Raw genomic sequence first — 23,364 nt, 5'->3', positions numbered from 1 at the left:
AACTCTGTTATATTATTATGATTTTTTTTATGATTTTATTCGTCTGAAAGAAGAAAGTCATATACACCTAGGATGACTTGAGGGTGAGTAAATCATGGGCTAATTTTCATCTTTGGATGAACTAACCCTTTAAGACCTGTATCATGATTTCCACAAAAATATTAAGCAGCACTTTTTCCAACACATATATATATAATATTTTTTTCTGTATTCAACATGTGGAAAAAGAGTAACTGGCAAAAGTAACTTTACTCACCCTCAAGCCATCCTAGGTGTATATGACTTTCTTCTTTCTGATGAACACAATCTGAGTTATATTAATAAATATGCTGACGCTTTATAATGGTATTGACAGGGTCCATTGAGTTTGAAGCTCAAAATAGCACATACATCCATAATAAACATGCTCCACACGGCTCTGGGGGGTTAATAAAGGCCTTCTGAAGCGAATTGATGTGGTTTTGTAAGAAAAATATCCATATTTAACACTTAATAAAGTAAAATATCTAGCCTCTGCCAGACCACCTTCCTTGTTCAAGTTACGCAGAAAGCATAATGTCTCTCGCAGTTCAAAACGCTTACACTACGTTCTAGTCATATGGCACATGACTATTGATTTTGATCTCGCAGTTCAAAACGCTTACACTATGTTCTAGTCATATGGCACATATATATATATATATATGGCAAATATAACTCAGATTGTGTTCATCAGAAAGAAGAAAGTCATATACACCTAGGATGGCTTGAGGGTGAGTAAATCATGGGGTAATTTTCATTTTAAAGTGAACTACTCCTTTAAAAACATTCAATGGTAATGGTAAGTGAAGTACCCAATGATATCAATGCTATTGAATTCAATGCGTCTCATATCCTTGACTCACTTCTAATAGCTTGAGAGACTCTACAATCAGTCAGACACAAACACGATTGAATGATTTAAATCGGTCCACAGTCGCAATCATAATCTCAGCTCCTTCTCTTCAATGATACTTTTTTCCCCATGTGCTCTTATTCTTCTATAAATCCCTTAATTTCCGGTCTAATTCTCTCTGTAGGGGTGCTCGGCTCTCGGTGGAAACTGGGTCAGCGGTAGGTGTGTGTGCTGTGATAGTGCTTGTGGATCAGTGTTAGTTTAGAATCAGAATCCGTACTGTTTTATTTTTTGTTAATTTTGTTGTGTTTTTGTCTTTATATTTAAAACTGACATAACCACTGATTCTGGTTTTATTTTCTCATAAAGAACGGTTATAGAGTGCAACAGTTGGGTTCTGGAAGTAAAAACTGAATACATTTTCAGGTAATTGATTTTGAACGATAACAGAAATCTTTAAAGACAGACCTACTGTGATAGTGCTATGTGGTTGTAAATCAATGATATTTGCTTCTGCTGAAGCTTTCGGCACACATTATTTATTTTCAAAATAATTGTGTTTAACAGTGGAATTCCCAGTGAAAAACTATACTACCCATGATGCTGTATAGAAAATCGCACCAATCAGAGAGTCGAAAAAGAATCATAATCCAAAATAGCTCTTTAGCTCCACCCACAAGCACTTCAAATGGCATAATCGAGTTGATCTCTTTACGCTTTCAAAATACTGAAATGTTTAAGTATATATTTTGCAATAAACTTAAAATATTTTGTTTATAATCAACATTTGTAAAAGAGTAGTTTTATATCTCTCCATTGTTTTTAATTAGATTATGCTGTTCGCAATGCTTCATGGGATTGTAGTTCTTTCCCTCATTAAAGTCATTAAGTACAAAGTCTTGTAGTTTGTAGTGTTGTGATTCACCTCTGGTTGGCTTGGATCATGGCTTATAAAGCTTTAACAAAAACTATTTTAAAATTCCTAATATGGGAAATATTTATGAAAAAAAAAAAAAACTTCCGGAACCAGCATCGCTGAAAATGGGGCAGGCACTGTGAAGTAAAAACATTTCGATCTCCCCCTGGTGGCTGGTTGCAGTATTAGGTATAAACTACACCATCTCCATGTAATCAAATGGGAGCTATGACCGCTTCACCGAACAAATCTGTGAATTGCTGCATAACACCCATAGCAACACAAACAATATACTGTCAAAACTGTTTTACAAAAGTAACAGCTTAATAAAGTATGACTGACCCCTGCTGGATTTATATCCGCATCATTCACCTTTCATTTTGAGGCCACACCCTTCCCTCTGTCAAAGAAATTCTTCCCATTCCGGAGATTGAACATTTTCTCATGCAGAGAGATAAGCATATGTTTGTGTGTGAGGAAATATGATACAGCCTATTGTGTTAAAAAACAAATGACATAGCGTAAGAGAATCAGATGAGTCATAAGTCACATTCAGGGACTTTTTTTCTGGCAGAAGGACGGTATGTAATGATTTATGATGCATGAAAGCACCTTTACTTAAAATAAGGAACATAGTAAAGCCACAATATGTCGTTTTTCGCCACTAGAGGTCGCTTATTCAAAACAAAGGCATAGCTTGATGACGCCTGGATTTCGTGGAGCTTTTATTATACCGCAGACGTCTGCTTCCGATTTTTCCGGTCATGCATATGTGGGGTAACGCGTTGCTGTTTTATCATATTAGATACATTATTTGAGTGTATTGAAAGTTATGTTATAATGGTAGTCTGTGCGTTCGCTCTGCGGCTAGTATGAGACACTTGTTGCACACTGCAGTAAGCTAGATCAATATTAGGCATGGTAAAATATAGTACTCACGGTTAATCAAGAAAGCGACATTTAAACAATAAGACTGTGTTTAGCTATATAACAAAGGATACATTTACCGACAGAAAACGAATCAGTTCACCCAGAATGAACAGTTGCTCATCTGTCTAATAAAACACATAATATATTAAATAGTGCTGGGCAAATTAACGCTTTAATGCGGGCGATTATTTTTTTCAGTTTAACGCATTAAAAATATTTAACGCAATAAATGCACCGACCGTTTTTATATCCATTTTTGCCCAGCGTTACATTATATGATCACGCTCTTATTCGTGTAAATGCTTTTAAACCATCTAAGCGCGACAAGACAGAAGAGAATGCGCTGTACGTCAATGTCCTGTCTGTGTGGGTGCGTCTCAATCAGATCCATAGTTCAGTAGTCAGGGCACTGATCAGGGAGTCAGCCACATTCATGTACACGATATACTGATTCACCATCTAGGAAGCTAGGGAGCTAATCGAGGGACACCCCTCATAACCCTGACAGTCTCGTGCACACATTGAGTTCTCTTTTGCTCTTGAACAAACAATAACAACAACACAGAACATTTTGCCAAAATGCCAGTTTTGTCGAGTATTCTCAAAATAGGAGTCTTAAATTAGTTAAATAACGAGAAAATTAGATGCGCGGGACAGCGCGTGAGATCCGCGTCATGTTCGGCAGCGGATCTTAAAGTGACTCAATGTTCATCAAAGAACAACGGGAACAGCTTTGTAGCTTTAATGATGATTAATCTAGATTTCATTCATTATTTATGCAGTTAAGAAAGGTGATAACTCAATTTCTGTGTAGACTATTTCTAACAGGGAAGACCATGGGTAAATATAACATTATAATGAGTTTATGTAAAGATTGTTTTAAGTTCAATTAAATTAAAAGCCAAATAAATGTTGAAATTGGTAGCTTTCATAGTCATTAATGTTTCAGAGACATCAGTGATACTGGCCTTCATTCATAAAAAGATGCCATTACAACAAATATTTAAAATTTGCTGTCTTTAAATTGTTTCTACATTCATTTGGAGAGTAACTGAAATTAATACAATATCAAAATATTAAAAACTCCACACAAAAAAAACTAATTACAAAAAAATGCGATTAATTAGTTTAAAAAATGTTATCGATTCGCAGCACTAATATTAAAGCATCTTGTTTCCATGGTTTCTTACCAGGTTAAAATGGCTTATTTCTCTGGATTTAAACATTCTTGGAAAAATTTGGGATAATGCAAGTATGTAATCAATAAAAAAGTAACTGTAGTCTGATTACGAGTATTTTAAGACAATTAACCCTCGGATTACTTAATCCAGATTACATGTAATCAATTACTACCAAGCATTGACTATTACTTAGCTCATGCCATGGTAGGTCTTCCTTAAAATGTTATCAGATAAAAAGCAATTTCTGTATGGGGAAAATTGACAGGATTTTTACTTCCAGAACCCTAACAGAAACTCTAACAGAAGCAAAAAATCTGTTCATCTTCAGCTGCCATGAATAAGCGCTTCTGTGTTCTGTGATGAGTGGATCGCCATCAGTCACTCTGACATCATCTGGTGGACGTCAGTAGGAACTCACCGCTGAGCATCAACCCAATGACACGTGTTCCATCCGGGAGAATTTAAATGAGCATGAAGCATCATCAAACAATCATTCACTCTCTGTTCCGAACGGCTCATTCTTAATGGAGACTGGAACTCAGCTGAACTAATGGTGTGCATCTTATTAGACATACTTGTGTAATTTGTTCATGTGCACATAAAACTAAATTCTGAAAGCGTTTCTTTGCTTTTACAGTCACATTTTTATTTTCACAGGCCTCCTTGAGGACGATGTGTTACCAGGCAACAAAAAAGAGAGCTGTTATAAAAGGGTAGAAGAGCCATGTCAAGGCAAATGCTTACATGCCACAGCCGGAATGTACATAGAATATATGTGTGTCTATGTTTTAATTAGGTTTCCAAATGTGTGGAAAATTTCCGGTAAATTTCCAGAAACTTTCCATGGGAAGTTAAGCTGGGGAATTTTGGTTGGAAACTTGGTTGGAAACGTAACGAGAGTTTATGGGAATTCATTTGAAATGTGGGGGTAATTTATACAAACTGTATCATATACAAACATAAATATAAACATTTTGTTTGGTAGTAGACATGCATGCAAACTTTAAAAAAATTTAATTTCTCAACCCTCTACGCACAACTTGGCAATAAAATCGCCATTGGCTAGTACGTTTTTAGTTTACTCACCAGACTGATATGCATATCGCTTGACGGAGAGCAAAACTCTCCTGCGCTCAGTAAGAGTGTTCAGCGTTTGAAAATATGTCTATGCTAAACTTATATTTAACCTCTAAAACAAGCTCGTGGCTAGTAAGAATTTATTATCCAATGGCTAATGATAGACATTATTTAGTCGCCCAGAGTGAAGATGTAGTCGCATATGCGAGTGATTTACTCGCATTGTAGAGGGTTGTTTTTGAATTAGATTTATTTGTGAGTATAATCGATTCTTTTCATTGAACAAAAAAGCATGAATATTAAATTAAATGACCCCCCCCCTCCCCATTAAAAATGGGAATTTTCTCTCAAGCTCTTCAACTCTGGTTTCTGCACTTTTCCCCCCAATCCTCAAAAGTCCTCCAGTAAGAAGTGTGCGGTGCGCATGTGATTGTGCAGGGTAAAACTGAATTTCATTAAATCTGGTTGTTTTAACCAAGATTATGCTGCAAGATGTTTTATTTTTCAACGATATTTATGTTCGCTGGTATAGGCTATCCTGCAATTTTGCAAATTTCCAGTCTATTCCCATTAATTCCCATATATTCCAGAAATGTTGCAACCGTTCTTATTGACATTTTGGAAAACCTATTAATAGACTGGAAGTGATTTTACAGCAAGCACCGGATTTTACATTAAACATGAAGTGTCGACCCAACACAGCACCAAAATTGTTGACAAATACATAGCCATTCAAAAGTTCAAGTTTGGTACGTTTCTCTTATGTACGGTGGCCCAGTAGGGCACAACACAACGAAATTGAAAAAGCATACATAAGTTCACAACAACGAAATAAAGCCACGACACAATGAAATAAAGCCAAAACACAACAGAAAACAAGCCACAACACAACGGAATCAAGCCACAACACAACAGAAAACAAGCCACAACACAACGGAATCAAGCCACAACACAACAGAAAACAAGCCACAACACAACGGAATCAAGCCACAACACAACAGAAAACAAGCCACAACACAACGGAATCAAGCCACAACACAACAGAAAACAAGCCACAACACAACGGAATCAAGCCACAACAAAATGTAAAAGCCACAACACAACAGAAATGCTCCCGACCACTAGGGGGCTCTCGGAGTGCGGTAAAGTTAGTTTTCCTTGCCATTGTTCTATAGATTTGCTAGTCTTACAAATATATAAACACTACGATCAGTTTTAAGTGTGCAATTGTGTATCGACATGAAATATCAATTCAAAATCATCTTCATGCATTATAGCTGCATATTTATACTTGAAATGCTTTGACACACTACCACGGTGGATGACGCCTAAGGGAACGTCTGCCAATTCCACCAAGTGGTTGAAATTTATAATTTGTATTAATTAAAATTACTTTTAACATTTAAAAACAGACATGTTAAAATTCCATAGCTTGATTGTATTGGTAACACTGACTCAGTAATGCACACCACAACATTGGAATTTGAACATAAAAAAGTCATTTAAATGAATACAAATTATACTCTTCAACCACTTGGTGGAATTGGCAGACGTTCCCTTAGGCATCAAGCATCAAGCGTGTCAAAGCATTTTCGAGTATACAAATGCAGCTATAATGCACTTAGGCGATTTTTAATTGATATTTCATGTCGATATACAATTGCACACTTAAAACTGATCGTAGTGTTTATATATTTGTAAGACTGGCGAAAACTAACTTTACTGCACTCCGAGAGCCCCCTAGTGGTCGGGAGCATTTTCGTTGTGTTGTGGCTTTTTCGTTGTGTTGTGGCTTGATTCTGTTGTGTTGAGGCTTTTCGTTATGTTGTGCACTTATGTATGCTTTTTAAATTTCGTTGTGTTGTGCACTACTGGGCCACCGTACTTATGCCTACCAAGGCTGAATCTATTTGATCAAAAATACAGTAAAAAAATATTAATATTGTAAATTAATTTTTCCAATTAAATTTTTTTCTATTTTAATACATTTTCAAATGTAATTTATTCCTGTGATGCAAAGCTGTATTTTCAGCATCCTATCTTCACATGATCATTCTAATATGTGATTTGCTGCTCAAGAAACATTTTGTATAGTATTATTATCACAATTGAAGACAGCTGTGCTGCTTAATATTTTTGGAAATTGTTATACATTTTTTCCAGGATTCTTTGATGAACAGAAATTTCAAAAGAACAGAATTTACTTGAAATAGAAATCTTTTGTAACATTATAAATATATTTATCATCAATTTAATGCATCTGTGGCAAGACAAGGCCAAGGGACCATGAGAGAATGGTGCGATTGATAATGATTGCCAGCTGCGCGCCACACCGGTCTCGTATCTCATGGAGGAGCTTTGAATGCATAAAAGGAGAAGCGACGACAGTGAAGGACGAGAGAGGACCAGGCCATGACTTTTAAGTTATGTGTTAAATGTGGGAACCGGCGAACATTCTGCCTGCTTTGGCTAATTTATTAAGACTGATTTTACACAAAAACCATAATGTTTAAATTGACAATGTTTGACGTCAACAACATTTAACAGAGTACGTTTTTCTTTCTCCCCCATGCATGTTTATATGGTGATCTGCAAATAAAAATCAATGTGTGTGCTGGTGGTGTGGCGCACCGGTTAACTAACTGGAAGGTGCCTGGATCGGTCCCTGTAAGGATATTACCTTTTTCCATATCATCATTGTAACTTTTATTAGTTGTTGCTTACCCTCCTGCTGCTAAATATGCATAGATTTCTGCTCATCACAAGTCATAGACATCCTCATCCCTCATTAGTCTTCATAAAACGCCACCAGATTGCTTTTAAATCTGGACGAGGAGTCATGAGAACTGAGATTAACTGACTAATGAGGTGCAACTGTATGTGTGTATGTGAGATGCACATTCCTCTAAACACCCCGCTGGGCCGCCCACCTCCAGCCGGTCATGGACATTAATTTACACAACCAACCACAAGCTAAAGCTGCGCTTGGAAATAAGGAGGGAATTTGGACGTTTTTTTAAACTAGAGTGCATTGAATATACTTCTATCCCATACTTCTAACTACTTGACTTCAGTGTCATTAAAGGGAGAGTTCATCCAAAAATGAAAATTCTGTCATCTTTACTCACCCTTATGTTGCTCCAAACATGAGTTTTTCTTCTGTTGAACACAAAAGTTGGTATCCAGACGGTCGATGGTCGCCATTGACGTCTATAGTATTTTTTTTCCTATTATGGAAGTCAATGGCTACCGTCAACTGTTTGATTCTTCAAAATATCGTCTTTTATGTTCAACAGAAGAAAGATACTCATACAGGTTTGGAACGACTTGATGGTGAGCAAATTATGACCAAATAAAAATTTTGGGGTGAACTAACCCTTTAAGCTGAATCTGACCCCAAGTTTCTTGCAGTACACAACATCAGTAAACTGATCTTAAAGGGATAGTTCACCCAAAAAATTAAACATTCCGTATGGCATTTTTTCCCCCAGTGAAACACAAAAGATGATATTTTGAAGAACTGTTTTTGCCATACAATGAAAGTAAGTGGGGTTTGAAAACAACTCTGGACCCAATTGACTTTTTTGCATGGACAAAAACAATGAAACCTCTTTCAAAATATTCGATTTGATGTAGGACCCAATTGTTTTAGCTAACAGGGCTCTCTGCAGTGTTTCTGGTTGAAGGAGATGCTTTGATCGCCAGATCAGTCAGTCCATCTCCGCTCATCAAAACATCAATGACATAACACTGATCAAAGTCAATTCTGACAGACCACTTATAAATATATATCTACTCTCTGAAGGACCCATAATAGAAGTGAGATCCATCATGCATGACACATGTAAACCTTGAGCAGTAAATCATATTGAACATAGAGCTGTTTCTGAAGATAACTATATAATATTTAATAAATATTTATTATTTAATCCAGTGGTGTGTTTGTTAGGAGCATTGTCCAAAAAATTTACAATGAGGAAAAGAGATATGTACTACGCATATTGTTATTAATAGCTTAAAAATAAGATAACAGTGGAAGGAAAAAGTTATGCCAATTAAGCTTGGAGACTGAAACAAGTTCATGCAATGGAAAAAACGGCTGCATGCCTACAAATGAAGGTAGATGTTTTTCTGCAAAGATGGAAAAATTACAATACATTTATATGTAACTAAGGTGGGTAATAAAGAATGGGATTATAAACTATTTTAACAGTAATGTAACCTGCTCCTGTTAATTTTTGTAAAAATTCTACCTATGTATTAATTACATTTTATTATTTATTTATTATTATTTTTCTCTCTCATTTGTAAGGGGTTTGAATGTTGGGAATGGGGAAGTTATGTAAAAGAAATTTAAATAAAGTAAAAAAAATTGTTTTAATTATATATATATATATATATATATATATATATATATATATATATATATATATATATATATATATATATATATATATATATATATATATATATATATATATATATATATATATATATATATATATATATATATATATATATATATATATATATATATATATATATATATATATATATATATATATATATATATATATATATATATATATATATATATATATATATATATATATATATATATATATATAATTCAATAAAATGTAATAAACCGTTATGCTTTTTTGTTACTGTTACTGTTTTGAGTATATTGTCCTCAAGTGTTAACATAAACATTAACAAACTTTTCACTTAATTCCAAAAATAAAATAAATAAATAAATAAATAAATAAATAAATAAATAAATAAATAAATAAATAAATAAATAAATAAATAAATGTGAATAGGTAAAGTATTTATACTTTAAAATAATAATAAAAATACAACATATAATAAAAATACAACATATACAATAAAAAAACTACTAATAAAAATCAGCATTCCAACATGGTTATGTAATTTAAATAACCATTTATATATAACATTATTGGGTTGAACTTTCAGTATGATTAACTGCACTGCAAAACATATTGTTGTCATAGTGTACAATTATTTTGTAATTATGAATTAATTATTGCACAGTATAGGATTTAAGTTGTATCTATGGAAGCATGTTTCCATCACTGAATAAAAAAAGAAAGAAAAGGTAACTGCGACTTTTTCCTCACAATTGTGAGTTTACATCTCGGAATTATCACTTTTTTCTCAGAATTGCATGATGTAGGCCTACCGACCCGTGTTATAAAGTCAGAATTGTGACATATAAACTTGCAATTCTGAGAAATAGTGTATTTTTGTTCCCTGAGAATTGGAATAAATTGCAATTCCGAGTTTAGATCTTGCAATCCTGACTTTACTTGCAATTCTGACATTATAACTGGAAGTTTATATATAAATAAATTCTTCTTGGGCTCTACTGGGTTACAATCAGGTAACTCAGAAATAAGAAATGTAACTGGTTGTAAAGGCCTTGTTCTGGTCCTTTTGTTTACGCACATCTGAAATTATGCACATCTGTAACTTTCCTAAATAAATAAATCACCAAAACCTCTAATAGGTGTGCTCTTCCCAGGAGGCAGTGGAGAATCAGATTTTCTCCAAACCTCTCTGGTCCTTTGCTGAGCCAAGGAAAAGTGCACATGATTACATAAGAAAGATCAGCATTTCATAAAGCTGGATTTAAAATGAATGTTTCTAACCATCTGCTGCTGGCTCAGAAATCATTAACCGAGCTATGAGCGGGAAGGAAGCCAACATCAGCACAGAACTGCACCACGAGGACAGTGACACACTTACGTGGCAATATTGACAGTTTCCACTTACTTTGTGAGGTAGGAAGTGGCCACAAATGTTAAAAAAAACCTGTGAACGGGATAGTTCACCCAAATATGAAAATTCTCTCATCATTTACTCACCCTCAAGTTGTTCCAAACACAAAAGATGATATTTTGAAGAAATTGGCTAAGCAAACAGCTGATGGGCCTCGTTGACTTCTTTAGTACGGAGAAAAAAAAACTATGGAAGTCAATGGGACCCATCAGATTTGGCTGGCTACCCATATCCTTTAAAATATTTTCTTCCGTGTTCAGCAGAAGAAAGATATTCATACCGGTTTGGAACAACTTGACGGTGAGTAAATAATGACAGAATTTTCACTTTCGGGTGAACTATCCCTTTAATAAATTAGAACTCATATTTTCAACTGAATAATAACCTTGCAAATGTGATAAGATGCCATGAACAGGAAAGTGTGGATGGATTAGGGGAAAATTCCCATTGTGTGGACATCCTGTTGCTCTGCTTAAAGTCAAGCTGGTGCCAGTTTTTTTTGCCTGTTTAAACTGGCTCTCTTCCATGTCTGCAGATACACAAGCTTTAGATCTTAATCTCATAAAGTCATATTAAACTACACTTTACATTTCCTGGAGATCAAATGCATGCAAATGCAGAAGTTTCTGGTGCGTTTAGGCATCACAATGTATTTGCTAATGTGTTCACAGTGGTTTTTAGTACTAGGTGCCTTGGGTGGTTGCTTGCTTGCTTCCTGGTCCAAGTAAAACAAACTCACCGCCGAGTTTTGATGATATTCTGGCCTGAGTATCTCCTTCAGTGTAAATCTAATGGATTTTTTCCACCTGTTTTCATCACTTTGAACAGCAATATCACAATTTGATGTATTATTAATGTCCAAAGCATTGTGCATAAACACATTTGCCTACATTCTCAATCCTTGATCTGAAAATAGACCTTTAGAGTTATTTCTGTGAGACACTCCTAGATATATGCTATTTCTATCAATTTGTCTCTTTCTCACTCTTGTTACTTATTAACTTCATGGGAATGGGCTACTATCCCTGCTGCTATGGAAACTATATTGTCCAACAACCACTATGTTGCAAGGCACTAATGTGATTGCAACTGGATCACATTCAACGGGTCAGTAACCATAACTAAGTTACGTTTTACACAAACATGTTGGGATAATCAGTTGATAATCAGATAATCAAAAAGTATCTTCTACTCACCAAGGCTGCATTTACTTGCTCAAAAATACAGTACAATTGTGTGAAATATGATTACGATGATTATGATTCTTTGATACATATTTTAAATGTGTGTGCATGTGACTGTGAGTGAATATATATCCCCAAAAAATTCTCTAAATTAATCGTGTGAATAAAGAAGTGTAGAAAAGTGTAGTAAAGTATGCAGGTTTCCACACTTCATTTGCACAGAGTAACTGATAGCGGTTGATTGAAGAATAATTTGAATAAGAGCAATATAATATTTGATTGTGGGAACTTCTAGGTACAACACATTCAGCAGGGAAAGACTTCTACAGTACAGTAAAAGGGACGTGTGAATATAGATGGATACTTACTAGAGATCATCCAACAAATGACTAGAGTTTAACAGCCATACAAAAGCAGACAGACGTCTGGTCGTGGAACCAGACATCAGCTGTTTCTGGTTCCAAATATGCTGCTGTTTTACACATTCTAAGTACTTACTATACTTACAAAACTATAAAATGAAAACTTAAACAGTTATAAACAGGGTTGGGAATCATAGGGTAACTCTTGATACGATACGATACGATACACGGCTCACGATACAGCACAATACAAAAATAACCAATATATTGTAACAGAGCAGCAAATAGAAATGTACTTTCACTGTCACTTTAAAATGAAAAGGGTGGAGTAAATGAATTAGCGAAAATTAGTATATAAGGGCGAGGTCTATTTCACCTGAGAGTTGAAATAAAGGACTCGTCAGTGTTGTTGTTGGTCAGCATAAGCGAGGAGTTCATTTGATTGAGAGAAGTATTTGGTTACCGAGGAAAAACGGCCGCTTGTTCATCTCACGCAGTCTGGTACGACGTGGAGTCTGTGACTTCTGATGCGACGCACTTCTATGATCGGCTGGAAACGAGACGAGTTAAAAGGCTGTTCCTTTCATCCTGGAGCCTGTTGAGGTCCCTCTAAACTCTCCATTCACACCAAATCTGCCGATGCGGACTTTCAGGGGGTTGTGACCAGTGTCAGCGGGGATTGCAAGATTTCATCTCTAATGTTTCGAATAATGTGATTAACACGGACTGACCTGTCACCTTGATATTTCGTTTTTTTTAATCTTTGATTTATGTGTCTTATCTGAAACAATGATGATTGTTTGAAGTTGTTGAAAGGAATAAAAATTCCTGTGTGTGAAAATGAATTGCTATCTTGCTATCTTATTGCTATCTTGGGTTATGTACATTGTCCGTTTTAGAAAAACTTTCTGGCGCTCGAAATTTTGAAATTAAGTTATTTAGTTGAGGTAATGGCGGCCCCATCGTTACAAGCGCGTGCACACATCAACCAGAGCGTGGGCAAGAGCACGAGCACGTCCATCAACAAGCTTCGTTCGGGTTACGGAAGCCGTCGGCAGCGCTGGCATTTTGTTTTTAGACCACAAAATCAACAATGTCACTAAAGAAGTGTGTTTTTGGTTGTGAGGGAAAGATAACCTTGTTCAGCTTCCCAAATAACCCAGCGTTAAGGAAGCAGTGGATGCAGTTTGTTTTTCCGGAGCAGCAACGCCGATCTGCAAGTGTGTTTGTTTGTTCCCGGTCATGAGTCGAAACCGCAGGCGGTGAGTGAAACTGCATCAAATGTCTGTTTTGTTGGCAATCAGCGCGTAAGTGCATATAATGTAAACAACACAAACATATAGTGAATCAAAAGTTAACCAGGGATAATGCCATGATGTAATGTGTGTGTGTGTGTGTGCGCTCGTGACTCTTTAGCACTTCCCACTGCACGCCTCCACGAGCTCGGCTGTTTTCAGAAAGAATCAGTGCAGCGTATCTGTCTTTTATAAATATGATCAAACTTAAGACTCTTCAGAGATATGAAGGATGCAATACTACTCTATAGGTAGTCAAGATTAACATGAGATTGGTAGAAACTGTGTGTTATGTACCCCATAAAATATCAATATTTGGCACCAGCGCATCGATTCTCATATCGCACGGAGAAGGACAACGGTATATTGACCTATCTGTATTTTTGTCCCACCCCTAGTTATAAATGCAAAACAGAAGTTAACAAATATGTCTGGAAAATTCTCACGGATAAAGCACAAAACAGTTTGTTTTACATCAGCCTGCATGCGCTTCAAGAGTCTGAGGGTCTCTTTTATAGTTTGCCTGGCTCGGATCCTAATTATCATTAACAAAAACCCAATAAATGACACACACCCTCATTAGTGAGAGAAATGCAGTGGACCACAGGAAACGAGAACCCAGATTTACGCCCACATCTTTCAATAGCCCCATTAAGACACAATCACAAACCAGCCTTGTGGCCCAGAATGTTTCCATACAGTACAGAACAAAGTGTAAGTCTCAGCTGATCTGAATGTGTCTTCCGCAACCAAGTTGGCAACCTGTGTGTACTCAATGTGGGAAGACTTAAGGGTGGATGTTTGCTGTGTGTTACTGAACACTCAAAGGTGTGTTTGGATTTTATAGTGCATATACGCCATGTTTGTATGTGCCTTAAAAGTAGAAGAAGTACACATTTAGAGTCTCACACGTCAGAATACAGATAATGTGGCCGCAGCTGCTTCGTTCTCACACGGCGAGGTTTGTAAAGAGCATGTGGCCTTATTCAAGGATCTGCTGCAGAGATAAGCCACTGCTCTCAATGTGCGCTCTGCAAATCATCATTGTGACAACAAACAGGCTGTTTCCAGATCTCTGTAGAGTCTTAGATCCTCACGTTCCCCTGAGACAGCAAGAGCAGGGTCTAATTCAGCAGTTACTACAGCAACGCAGCTAACCTTTTCTCAATCCACTCCATCACCTCAGAAGAGAGAAATGCAGCACTCAGACACCTCACACAACCCAAACACATTTGGTGGAAGTACATTACGAAGCGAGCTGTGATGAGAACTGCAGAGTAATGGAACGATTTTGAAATAGCAGGATTCCTTTCTTATATCTCTTTTATCGTGTGCTTTATGAGAGGCGGTTAAGGTGGTATTTTAAGGTTCAGATTTCGAGTTTGAGTGTCTAACAAAGCACTGAAGTGTTCTTCAGATCGGTACGCTATTGTGAACAAACTATTTCAGGCTACCACTAAATTCCAAAGCAGCTTCATAAGGCAGCAATTAATAGTTTACAAAGGAAAATAAAAAGGGCTCAGGACATAGCCATGATGTACCTCAAACCTGACACTTAACGGTTAAACAGTTCCGTGTTTTTAGCAAGTTGTATGACTATAGACCAAAGAATTATCATAACGAAATTGGGTATAGATTAACAAGGGCCATTTTCTTTATTAAAAAAAAAGGATCTCTACAGCACTGTGATGGCCTGATAACCCCGTCAATGTGATCAGTTGTTGTTACTGTTAATTAAAAAACTAAAACTGTTAAAATAATTTTCTGTAATAAAGCTGAATAGAAATAAAACAAAATATAAATTAGTGGTGTCAAATCGATTAATCGCAATTAATCACATTCAAAATAAAAGTTTGTGTTTACATAATATATGTGTGTGCACTGTGTATAATTATGTATCAATACACACACATTTATATATTTAAGAAAAGTGTGTTATATTTATATATAAAATATGTATATATAACTTATATAAATATTTATACAGTATATACATGCAAGTGTTTCATATTATATATATATATATATATATATATATACACACACACACACACACACACACACATACATGGATGAGTGTGTATTTATATATACACATAATAATTATACACTTATTTTCGATGCAATCAATCATGATTAATCGATTTGACGGCACTAATATTAATATTAGATGAAAAAATAAACTGAAATAACAAAAATTAGAAGTGCTGCCTTGGCAACTAACTGAAATGAATAAGTCAAAGTTACTTGAAATAAAAATACAGCTAACAGAAATATTTTTTTAAAAAATGAATAAAAGGACAAAAGCGCATAAAAGAATGATTAAAAATGAAACAAATTAAAATGAAAACTGATCATATTAAAATAAAAGGCTAATTTGAAATATTAATAAATAATAGTTTATAAATAATACTAATAAAATTGATATAAAATTTAAATATAAATAAAATTGATGAGACTTTCTATGTGACTTGAGCATAAACATTAAATATTATAATTGTAGCTGTTTATTGATTAACTAAATGGTGTTTCATAGGTTTTGTACACCGGAAAACTGTGAAAACATTAAATTGAAGAAAAATCCCACATAGAACAAGGACTTATAGGACTACTAAACTACTAATTTCAGAAGTCCACTACGCCACTGAGATTAACTACTGATATTCATAAAAGTGCTCCTCAAACAAGCAGACCAACTGGGTTGCTTACTTGCTTTATTCACCTGCACAAAACAGGCTTGATTATCTACACACGCTCTGGTCACCATCTGTGTGTGAAATTACTGCATGGCTAGCGGCTCTAACTGCGGCGATCAGATAATCAACAGCTTGGGGCAGGGGGGGTGTTCACACTATACGTGTTAGCTCTTTTCAGAAGTCACGCTAGTGAACAACAAACAATCTACAATGGAAAACATGCATAAACAAACGTTAACAGCTCTAGGAGATGAGATAAGCGAGAAAAAAAGAGAAAAAGAGGGTGGCCATTGGTAAGCCTTTGGGCATGTTACGCCACACTGGAAACCTTTTAAAGCAATATGATAGATAGGATAAAATTAGTGCTGAATAAAAAAAATCTTTCTTATTGCTGGATAAAACCATAGAAGTCAGGGGTGCTCCGAGTGCAGATGCGTGTCAATGAGAAAGCGATTGTGAAAGAGAGCTGTGCCAGCAGCTGCTGTAATTCCCACAAGGGTCTGAAAAAGAAACTTGATAATCTCTGCTCATGTTCTCCATAATTGCTGCACTCACATCCCACATTCCAGCTCACAAAGCCCACAATGAACCTCTTAGACTATTACAATGAAAATTTGAGAAATCAATCAGACACTGGATCGATGAGCAAAGAACAACGGAACAAAAATATACGGACTTCCTTCAAACATATTTCTAATAAAGTGCAAATGGGACACTAGATGCTGAATAAGAGTGCTTTGGATGAAATAATTTACTACATAAATTCATAACATGTTCTACATGAATAAAATTAAATAAAGAATGTATGACAACAGTATCTGATTTTTTTTTTTTACGATGGTACCGGCCGGGTTTGCCAATAAAAAAAAACTAATTCTAGCGAAGGAAAAATAATGAAAATATGCTAATTTAAAAAAATTCTATATTAAGTTAACTTCCACCAAAGCTAAAATTAAGAAATTAAAGTTCAGCTAAAAGTTATTGAACAAATTGATTAAATAAAATGTAATGTACAAGTGCATGACTCATGTACATCAATAATGAATATGTTGGTTTTGCAATGTAAACATCATGTTATAAGCATGCAAATACATTAGGACTTATACTTTAACACATTAAATGTTATGCATTATCAACTAATCTCTGTATCCACCAAAGGGTCCTTGACTATAAAACAGTGTTTAACAACACATATCCGAATAACTGGGAAAACAGGGAACACAACAGGGAAATTACATCACATTTTCCTTCATGTTTGTTTCTCCACTTGTTCAACCGGATTAGGGTTTATAGACAGTCTGAATCCTGTTTATTCTAATTAGCATATCTACAACTTCAAAAGTGTAATAAAGATGCACATGTCTAAACTAAAGCAGGTATAAAAATACTTAAATTCACATTCAGCTTTGGAAATGTACGATAGCCTATAAGATAACATTAAATTCAAATTCCATTTTAACCACTTTAAAAATACTTTTGACAGTATTTTCATATCACAGACCATGAATTACATTAATTATTATATTTTTTAATATATATTACTATACTAGCCCACAAAAGCTGCTGTGCTACCACCAGACAGACACTTACCCGGTTGAATCGCATCGACGGCGGCGAGGATTACGCAGATCAAGACCCCGGGTAGGAGGAGGGAGGCCCGGGCTCGCCGTGCGCTCCGACTCCGGGAAAACAACATCCTTCGCTGCGCTTCTCAAGTCCAGGACAGCAGATAAAAGCTCCGGAGTGTCATTCCCTCATCTGTGTGGGTCGGGTGGACGTAAACGACTGAGAGAGACAAACCGGCCCGAATAAGGATGAAAGCGTCAACTCAAGAAGAGCGTTAAGCCGCTACCCGTGTGGTACAGAGCTAAAGATAGAGGAGAGCGATTGCGGCAGGAGGGAGGAGGACCTCCGCTGATACACACGCTACAGGAGAGATTAGAGCAGCTACATGCAGCTGCGGGAGGATGAATGAGCTCGTGACGCAATCACGCTGACGTCGTGCTTCTTCTCTCAGGTGAGGGAACAAATTCTATTAATAACAAAATAAAAGAGTGTTTCAGTATAAGAAATATTTTCACACTATTGTCACAGAGGGAACTTTGCATTTTAACAGACTTATTGTATTTTTAGTAAAATGTAATCAGTTTTGAAGTAAGTTCTGTTTTAAAGGGACTTATGTTTGAATTTTCTTTTTTTCCAGTCTATGGTTTGAACAAAGATGTGTCCACAGCCTAATGGTAAAATTCTACCCACTCCTTTTTTATAATCTCCATAAATCGAAGAAGTTCCAGATTTCCCCCTACTCTTACATAGGGGGAAGCCCTGCCCATGACTGGTGACGATCTGCCATAATAGCATATATACCGCTCCAGAATTCCGCCATTTTTGTTTCCTCGAGGTTGCAGCTGGAGATATAGCCTACAAAGACAAAAAAATGTCGGCACAAAAAAAAAACATTACAAATGTTCTGTTATTATTGGATGTACCAACGGACATAAGAGTCTTCATAGACTCCGCGGTGTAGTGACACCAAACTTCATTTAAATTAATATAATTCGTATATACTTAGGATAATCATTAACTGACAGTTTGGGGAGACCTGATTTCGAGGGAGGACACATCTGAGTCACTGAGGTGGTTGAATTTCATTTATGAAGGAAATGTGCCGAAGAAAGTAATTAAAGTTAAAGTGTTATATATTTGCGCAAATCATTTTACAGTACATAATTTTATAATTAATTTATATAGCGCTTTTCTAGGCACTCCAAGCGCTTGACATAGAAGGGGGGAATCTCCTCAACCACCACCGATGTGCAGCATCCACCTGGATGATGCGACGGCAGCCATATTGCACCAGAATGCCCACCACACACACCATCTTATTGGTGGAGAGGAGACAGAGTGATGAAGCCAATCGTATATAGGGATGATTAGGAGGCCATGATGGACAGGGGCCAATGGGCAAATTTGGCCAGGATGCCAGGGTTACACCCCTACTCTTTATCAAAGGATGAGGATTTTTTAATGACCACAGAGAGTCAGGACCTCGGTTTAAAGTCTCAACCGAAGGACGGTGCTTGTTACAGTATAGTGTCCCCATCACTACTGGGGTGTTAGGACCCACACAGACCACTGGGTGAGCACCCCCTGCTGGCCTCACTAACACCTCTTCCAGCAGCAACCTGGTTTTCCCAGGTCTCCCATCCAGGTACAGACCAGCAGTATTGGGGAAAGTTACTTTGAAAAGTAATGCATTACAATTCTCACCTGGGCTGGGCTTGTTTTTGTTTTTGTTTTTTTAATAACAAAAAATGTATATTCTTGTGCAACGGTAAAGACCTCTTCATACCAAAATTGAAATAATAAGCCCCATTCTGAGGTTAAAATGCAGATTCACGCATGAACAGTAGAGGGCGCAGCTCTGCTGTGCTGCCATTCTGGATAATGGGAGAATAGGATGCAGGAGAAAAAAAGTTTTACCAATAAAGACAAAAAATCTAGTAATTTTCATCATCAAAGGTCAGCAGCAAGACATTGGCAAATTAAATATAAAGGTAGATTATGCATAAATAGTTGTTTTATTTAACATTTAATTATTGGAGGTTTGCATAGTACTCTGATTTTGCATTTGACTGATTTTATTCATTTTGAGGAGTACAGAATCTTTATTGTGCAAGTGAGATAAATAAATGCTCACATTTAGTCTAGAACTATAATAACCATCATGTTCACACACACGCCTCTGCACTTATTTTTCTCAACATGGGGGCAGGAGAGCTGTCAGTCAAATTAATGTGAAAAAGTAACTCAGATATTTTGTTGTAAATTTGAAAAGTAATGCGTTACTTTACTAGTTACTTGGAAAAAGTAATATTATTACGTAACTCAAGTTACTTGTAATGCGTTACCCCCAACACTGCTGACCAGGGTCAGCCCTGCTTAGTGGGAAACCAGTCTTCGGCTACAGGGTGATATGGCTGCTGGCCTGAGAGAGACAAACAGACAAACATGCTAGTCGATGAGTTGAATCAACTTAACTCAATAACAACTACATACAGTAAACACTAACTATTCAGAAACGTCCAGATGCAGTCTAAAAAGTTGTAACTTCTTTCTGAGTCTGTCTCTCCATCAGTGTCCGACTCCGGTTCGAACATGTAAGGCTGAATACCACTGACAATTTCAGACATTTTGGCTTTGTGACATTCTCCACTGTTGTTTTTGCCTGAGTATCCAAACCGAGGAAGCGGTTCTTCTGGAAAGGAGGAGCAGCAGCTAATTTGCATTTAAAGGGACACACACAAAATGGCAGGTTTTTTTCTCACACCTAAATAGGGGCAAATTTGACAAGCTATAATCAATGATCTGTGGGGTATTTTGAGCTGAAACTTCACAGACACATTCTGGGACATTAGAGACTTATATTACATCTTGTGAAAAGGGGCATAATAGGTCCCCTTTAAACACACAAAACCAGTGCTAGATAAAACAATTTCGTCTAATTGAGTTTTTGAGACCTTCAATTTGAATGTTACTACAATACAACCCTTGTTACAACTTCATCATATGACCTCAAGCCCTGGTGTTTTTCTGACTCAAAGAGGTCATATTTCTTGCTGCCATTTTAAAATCGTAATATTTAGATTGATTATAAGTAAATCATTATTCACATGCTCTTATAGTGTTTTGTATTACTGTATATTTCTGGTTTTCAAAAAAAAGGAACATAGTACTAGTATACCAGTATAAATCAAGCGCCAGCGTTAGTTCTGGCAGGCCACGTAGTCAAGCTCCGCTATCAGCTCATTGGGAAATTCTAACTCCGCCCCTCTTTAAGCTGATCTGTTTCAGCTGATCCTATGCTCTCAATTGGCTTCTCTCAAACAGGGCGGCTTACTTAAGCATAGCTTCACTTCAATCTGCCTGCTTGGACGCTTCTGCTGCACGCTGCTTTGCAACCTCCTCCCCAGCTCCTCCTTAAATTGCTAACTTAATCATGTCATTCTGTTGTCATTGATGCATGCTCTGTTCTAAATGGGGGATTTGCTCTGCCCTCCCAGTTAAATGGGAGGTCGTCCCCAGAATCTGCTGCTGTTCCCTGTCTTGGCTTTTCATGGAGCTCATGAAAGGATGGGGAATTTAGAACAGAGCCATACCGCCAAATCTAAATCTTTACAAAATATGCAATTAAAAAATTGTACTAAATGTTTGTCTATTGTGTTTTTTGACTTTAGTGGACCTGACAGAAATGCTGTTTATTAACAATTCATAAAAATAACATTATAATAACTTGCGTACAATATGTTTGCACATATAAAATGCATGATATATATTTTTTCTTTTGCATATCATTTCTTTTTTTTTACATTACGGTATACAAGCCCTGAAATGTGAAAAACCGGTGAAAAAATATATATACGTCAACAGAAGAGGGAAAAAAACTGCTTTGTCAAACTGTTTCAAGGGACCTACAAGAAAAACATTTATTTAGGCAAATTGAGTGTGAATAATGACAAAATTGTACAAATAAATAAATAAAAAATACAATAAATGTGTTGTTTAGAAACAGATACTGTAATATTGAAATTCACATTCCATGCTTATGAAATATGCTGATAGTGGCACCTGGTGGCCTAAATTGGCACATGCTGTTTGTTAGGGAGCAATCAATTTCTTTCTAATAAAATATATAAAGGTGGATACAAAAACATTTTTAAAGAGAAAAAATTAGACAAAAATGAGTACAGATTTTCTTTTTTCTTGTTTTTATCATGTAAATCAGCAGATTATTTTTTAGCTCCCATTCTGGGGTATCCAGGGCTGTTGCTGACAAATAGCTCATGGTCCTTGCCTGAATACTGATAGAAATAATAAACAGGTAATAAACACTGTCAATATTTTTTATCACCATCATAATCAGAGATCCGAAATCTTCAAGACACAGGTGAAATCAGATGTAACGATGATAGTAAGACCTTTTTGTGTTTTGAGAAGTATTCCTCAGTTTTGAGGGTCCTGTTCAGATTGCTTGGTCTGGATAGTCGGGAATTTATCTAGAAGAGGAAGAGCCGCTGCAAACCCAAGAGATTTAAGACAATACAGACATGAATTACTAAGGAGGCAATGCTGCTATCTAGCAGAGTGCGGTTGAAACCGCCTGTTATAGAGCTGAGAGAGATAGCCTACGTGGTGCTTACCTCTGGGTGAATCCAGTCTTGGGAGAAACAAAATGAATGCTTAAACGCTAGACAAACAGGTAGGCTATAAAAGATTGTAGCATTCACCGATAACTAGTAGGCCTAAATATTTTTTAACACGAAAAAGGGAGACCTTAAAGTGTTTTGAGAAGTAGATGCGTCAGTTTTGCTTGGGAAAGATGTTAGCTTTCTGGATTGTGGGAATTCAATTTGCCCAAAATAGGAAGATCCACTGCAAACCAAAGACACAAAAAGTAGATAGCCTGATTTGACGAAGTGCAACTCTAAATTGTAAGATGGCATACAAGTGGACAATTTCCACGAACATGCTATGCTATCTTACTGAGTGAGGTTAAATTTGAATGTTATATATGGAAAGAGAAATGTGGAACACACATCGCCTCTGGACTGATCCAGACTTTGTAGAGAAGGCCCAGTAGAGGGCGCAGGGGAGGCCTGGGGCTTTGCTAAAGGGCGCCCTCTGTTGATAATTTTTGGTAGTGCCAACTGCAAAGGCACAATGTTATTCAAAGCATATTTCAGTTTTAACAACGATATCAATTTAATCTGCGATTTTAGCAAATGATTTTGAACTCCAGTTTTTAGCATAACTGCATTAAACCCATCTTTAAACAATTAAATTACCCCGTGACAGCTGTATCTCCTAGGCTAATGTGACAGATAAGTCCTATTATGGTGGTGGTAAACCGGCGAAACGGTCATGGGCGGCCAAGGCTCCTTGATGCACGTGTGGTCCGATCAAACGAGACGAGCTACAGTAGCTCAAATTGCTCAAGAAGTTAATGCTGGTTCTGCATAGACGCAGACCACTCAAGGTGCCCAT

The 23,364-nt window shown here is 36.4% G+C and overlaps 1 protein-coding gene across 1 annotated transcript in view; it reads right to left on the bottom strand.

Annotated features, from left to right (window-relative positions):
* The window catches only part of npdc1a (neural proliferation, differentiation and control, 1a), a 32,222-nt gene extending 13,891 nt beyond the window's left edge, over positions 1-18,331 (bottom strand). The window contains exon 1 of the mRNA XM_079834846.1: positions 17,911-18,331. Coding sequence (XP_079690972.1) covers positions 17,911-18,016 — 106 coding nt within the window. The 5' untranslated portion in view covers positions 18,017-18,331. The remainder of the gene's footprint in view (positions 1-17,910) is intronic.
* Positions 18,332-23,364: the final 5,033 nt, after the last annotated feature.

Source organism: Gobio gobio (assembly GCF_949357685.1).
Source record: "Gobio gobio genome assembly, chromosome: 14".
NCBI classification, from domain to species: domain Eukaryota; kingdom Metazoa; phylum Chordata; class Actinopteri; order Cypriniformes; family Gobionidae; genus Gobio; species Gobio gobio.
The sequence above is the reverse complement of the archived record's forward strand: the minus strand, read 5'-3'. Positions and strand labels throughout refer to the sequence as shown.